The 5,082-nt window shown below is 43.9% G+C and overlaps 4 protein-coding genes across 4 annotated transcripts, besides 1 other annotated feature; all 4 read right to left on the bottom strand.

Annotated features, from left to right (window-relative positions):
- Nucleotides 1-2: 2 nt before the first annotated feature.
- Nucleotides 3-22: a sequence feature (Short protein (Smp_186220, CAZ38139.2) was converted to a misc_feature.).
- A 2,550-nt stretch (nucleotides 23-2,572) lies between these two features.
- Smp_184870 (hypothetical protein) lies at nucleotides 2,573-2,983 on the bottom strand (the record flags this gene model as incomplete). The annotated part of the gene is made up of 1 exon (XM_018792121.1): nucleotides 2,573-2,983. One exon carries the CDS (start codon nucleotides 2,981-2,983, stop codon nucleotides 2,573-2,575), a length of 411 nt encoding a protein of 136 aa, XP_018644541.1.
- A 91-nt stretch (nucleotides 2,984-3,074) lies between these two features.
- Smp_184590 (hypothetical protein) lies at nucleotides 3,075-3,485 on the bottom strand (the record flags this gene model as incomplete). Its single annotated transcript, XM_018792119.1, has 1 exon — nucleotides 3,075-3,485. The coding sequence occupies one exon, from the start codon at nucleotides 3,483-3,485 to the stop codon at nucleotides 3,075-3,077; it is 411 nt and encodes a 136-aa protein (XP_018644539.1).
- A 91-nt stretch (nucleotides 3,486-3,576) lies between these two features.
- On the bottom strand, nucleotides 3,577-3,981 carry Smp_183840 (hypothetical protein; the record flags this gene model as incomplete). Its single annotated transcript, XM_018792118.1, has 1 exon — nucleotides 3,577-3,981. One exon carries the CDS (start codon nucleotides 3,979-3,981, stop codon nucleotides 3,577-3,579), a length of 405 nt encoding a protein of 134 aa, XP_018644529.1.
- Nucleotides 3,982-4,574: 593 nt separating this feature from the next.
- Nucleotides 4,575-4,967, bottom strand: Smp_109040 (hypothetical protein; the record flags this gene model as incomplete). The annotated part of the gene is made up of 1 exon (XM_018792117.1): nucleotides 4,575-4,967. The coding sequence occupies one exon, from the start codon at nucleotides 4,965-4,967 to the stop codon at nucleotides 4,575-4,577; it is 393 nt and encodes a 130-aa protein (XP_018644528.1).
- Between the last annotated feature and the right edge of the window lie 115 nt (nucleotides 4,968-5,082).

Below are 5,082 nucleotides of genomic sequence, written 5' to 3'. Positions count from 1 at the left end.
TCTCATCAAAACAGTCACCATCCACGTCAACTGCAAACCTGTCACATGCATCATCACGCACATCACAATTACTAAATCATGTTCAACTCAAACATATTCCCATCACATTGGAACACAGATATATGTGAAGGAAGAATATTGTGTTGAATGAATTGTCTGCTGAATTCGCAATTGTATGTGTGAATTGATAATGCAAACTGTGGTGGTGGTGGTGGTGGTGGTGGTGTTGGTGGTGATGAGGACGCAATGCATGGTTGAAAGGATGGAGTATGAATTGAATGTGGCATTTGTGATGGTGCATGTGAAAATGCAGCGATTGCATGTGCACATTTGTCCAGCACAACCACACACTCAAATGCATCGTCGCGTTTGCTCACTGCCTCCTCAATCCACGTGTGAACAGCATTGCAACCACAAACACTCACACTAACATCATCACAACAACACCAACCAGCCACAATGCACAGGTATGCAGCACCTCTCGTCTCCACAACCGCCTCACAATTCTCATCAAAACAGTCACCATCCACGTCAACTGCAAACCTGTCACATGCATCATCACGCACATCACAATTACTAAATCATGTTCAACTCAAACATATTCCCATCACATTGAAACACAGATATATGTGAAGGAAGAATATTGTGTTGAATGAATTGTCTGCTGAATTTGCAATTGTATGTGTGAATTGATAATGCAAACTGTGGTGGTGGTGGTGGTGTTGGTGGTGATGAGGACGCAATGCATGGTTGAAAGGATGGAGTATGAATTGAATGTGGCATTTGTGATGGTGCATGTGAAAATGCAGCGATTGCATGTGCACATTTGTCCAGCACAACCACACACTCAAATGCATCGTCGCGTTTGCTCACTGCCTCCTCAATCCACGTGTGAACAGCATTGCCACCACAAACACTCACACTAACATCATCACAACAACACCAACCAGCCACAATGCACAGGTACGCAGCACCTCTCATCTCCACAACCGCCTCACAATTCTCATCAAAACAGTCACCATCCACGTCAACTGCAAACCTGTCACATGCATCATCACGCACATCACAATTACTAAATCATGTTCAACTCAAACATATTCCCATCACATTGAAACACAGATATATGTGAAGGAAGAATATTGTGTTGAATGAATTGTCTGCTGAATTTGCAATTGTATGTGTGAATTGATAATGCAAACTGTGGTGGTGGTGGTGGTGGTGGTGGTGTTGGTGGTGATGAGGACGCAATGCATGGTTGAAAGGATGGAGTATGAATTGAATGTGGCATTTGTGATGGTGCATGTGAAAATGCAGCGATTGCATGTGCACATTTGTCCAGCACAACCACACACTCAAATGCATCGTCGCGTTTGCTCACTGCCTCCTCAATCCACGTGTGAACAGCATTGCCACCACAAACACTCACACTAACATCATCACAACAACACCAACCAGCCACAATGCACAGGTACGCAGCACCTCTCATCTCCACAACCGCCTCACAATTCTCATCAAAACAGTCACCATCCACGTCAACTGCAAACCTGTCACATGCATCATCACGCACATCACAATTACTAAATCATGTTCAACTCAAACATATTCCCATCACATTGAAACACAGATATATGTGAAGGAAGAATATTGTGTTGAATGAATTGTCTGCTGAATTTGCAATTGTATGTGTGAATTGATAATGCAAACTGTGGTGGTGGTGGTGGTGGTGTTGGTGGTGATGAGGACGCAATGCATGGTTGAAAGGATGGAGTATGAATTGAATGTGGCATTTGTGATGGTGCATGTGAAAATGCAGCGATTGCATGTGCACATTTGTCCAGCACAACCACACACTCAAATGCATCGTCGCGTTTGCTCACTGCCTCCTCAATCCACGTGTGAACAGCATTGCCACCACAAACACTCACACTAACATCATCACAACAACACCAACCAGCCACAATGCACAGGTACGCAGCACCTCTCATCTCCACAACCGCCTCACAATTCTCATCAAAACAGTCACCATCCACGTCAACTGCAAACCTGTCACATGCATCATCACGCACATCACAATTACTAAATCATGTTCAACTCAAACATATTCCCATCACATTGAAACACAGATATATGTGAAGGAAGAATATTGTGTTGAATGAATTGTCTGCTGAATTTGCAATTGTATGTGTGAATTGATAATGCAAACTGTGGTGGTGGTGGTGGTGTTGGTGGTGATGAGGACCCAATGCATGGTTGAAAGGATGGAGTATGAATTGAATGTGGCATTTGTGATGGTGCATGTGAAAATGCAGCGATTGCATGTGCACATTTGTCCAGCACAACCACACACTCAAATGCATCGTCGCGTTTGCTCACTGCCTCCTCAATCCACGTGTGAACAGCATTGCCACCACAAACACTCACACTAACATCATCACAACAACACCAACCAGCCACAATGCACAGGTACGCAGCACCTCTCATCTCCACAACCGCCTCACAATTCTCATCAAAACAGTCACCATCCACGTCAACTGCAAACCTGTCACATGCATCATCACGCACATCACAATTACTAAATCATGTTCAACTCAAACATATTCCCATCACATTGAAACACAGATATATGTGAAGGAAGAATATTGTGTTGAATGAATTGTCTGCTGAATTTGCAATTGTATGTGTGAATTGATAATGCAAACTGTGGTGGTGGTGGTGGTGGTGGTGTTGGTGGTGATGAGGACGCAATGCATGGTTGAAAGGATGGAGTATGAATTGAATGTGGCATTTGTGATGGTGCATGTGAAAATGCAGCGATTGCATGTGCACATTTGTCCAGCACAACCACACACTCAAATGCATCGTCGCGTTTGCTCACTGCCTCCTCAATCCACGTGTGAACAGCATTGCCACCACAAACACTCACACTAACATCATCACAACAACACCAACCAGCCACAATGCACAGGTACGCAGCACCTCTCATCTCCACAACCGCCTCACAATTCTCATCAAAACAGTCACCATCCACGTCAACTGCAAACCTGTCACATGCATCATCACGCACATCACAATTACTAAATCATGTTCAACTCAAACATATTCCCATCACATTGAAACACAGATATATGTGAAGGAAGAATATTGTGTTGAATGAATTGTCTGCTGAATTTGCAATTGTATGTGTGAATTGATAATGCAAACTGTGGTGGTGGTGGTGGTGGTGGTGTTGGTGGTGATGAGGACGCAATGCATGGTTGAAAGGATGGAGTATGAATTGAATGTGGCATTTGTGATGGTGCATGTGAAAATGCAGCGATTGCATGTGCACATTTGTCCAGCACAACCACACACTCAAATGCATCGTCGCGTTTGCTCACTGCCTCCTCAATCCACGTGTGAACAGCATTGCCACCACAAACACTCACACTAACATCATCACAACAACACCAACCAGCCACAATGCACAGGTACGCAGCACCTCTCATCTCCACAACCGCCTCACAATTCTCATCAAAACAGTCACCATCCACGTCAACTGCAAACCTGTCACATGCATCATCACGCACATCACAATTACTAAATCATGTTCAACTCAAACATATTCCCATCACATTGAAACACAGATATATGTGAAGGAAGAATATTGTGTTGAATGAATTGTCTGCTGAATTTGCAATTGTATGTGTGAATTGATAATGCAAACTGTGGTGGTGGTGGTGGTGTTGGTGGTGATGAGGACGCAATGCATGGTTGAAAGGATGGAGTATGAATTGAATGTGGCATTTGTGATGGTGCATGTGAAAATGCAGCGATTGCATGTGCACATTTGTCCAGCACAACCACACACTCAAATGCATCGTCGCGTTTGCTCACTGCCTCCTCAATCCACGTGTGAACAGCATTGCCACCACAAACACTCACACTAACATCATCACAACAACACCAACCAGCCACAATGCACAGGTACGCAGCACCTCTCATCTCCACAACCGCCTCACAATTCTCATCAAAACAGTCACCATCCACGTCAACTGCAAACCTGTCACATGCATCATCACGCACATCACAATTACTAAATCATGTTCAACTCAAACATATTCCCATCACATTGAAACACAGATATATGTGAAGGAAGAATATTGTGTTGAATGAATTGTCTGCTGAATTTGCAATTGTATGTGTGAATTGATAATGCAAACTGTGGTGGTGGTGGTGGTGGTGTTGGTGGTGGTGATGAGGACGCAATGCATGGTTGAAAGGATGGAGTATGAATTGAATGTGGCATTTGTGATGGTGCATGTGAAAATGCAGCGATTGCATGTGCACATTTGTCCAGCACAACCACACACTCAAATGCATCGTCGCGTTTGCTCACTGCCTCCTCAATCCACGTGTGAACAGCATTGCCACCACAAACACTCACACTAACATCATCACAACAACACCAACCAGCCACAATGCACAGGTACGCAGCACCTCTCATCTCCACAACCGCCTCACAATTCTCATCAAAACAGTCACCATCCACGTCAACTGCAAACCTGTCACATGCATCATCACGCACATCACAATTACTAAATCATGTTCAACTCAAACATATTCCCATCACATTGAAACACAGATATATGTGAAGGAAGAATATTGTGTTGAATGAATTGTCTGCTGAATTTGCAATTGTATGTGTGAATTGATAATGCAAACTGTGGTGGTGGTAATGATGAGGACGCAATGCATGGTTGAAAGGATGGAGTATGAATTGAATGTGGCATTTGTGATGGTGCATGTGAAAATGCAGCGATTGCATGTGCACATTTGTCCAGCACAACCACACACTCAAATGCATCGTCGCGTTTGCTCACTGCCTCTTCAATCCACGTGTGAACAGCATTGCCATCACAAACACTCACACTAACATCATCACAACAACACCAACCAGCCACAATGCACAGGTACGCAGCACCTCTCATCTCCACAACCGCCTCACAATTCTCATCAAAACAGTCACCATCCACGTCAACTGCAAAAATGTCACATGCATCATCACGCACATCACAATTACTAAATCATGTCAACTCAAACATA

Source organism: Schistosoma mansoni (genome assembly GCF_000237925.1).
Source record: "Schistosoma mansoni, WGS project CABG00000000 data, supercontig 0730, strain Puerto Rico, whole genome shotgun sequence".
Lineage (NCBI taxonomy): Eukaryota > Metazoa > Platyhelminthes > Trematoda > Strigeidida > Schistosomatidae > Schistosoma > Schistosoma mansoni.
Note: the sequence above shows the minus strand (reverse complement) of the source record. Positions and strands in the feature narration are given on the sequence as shown.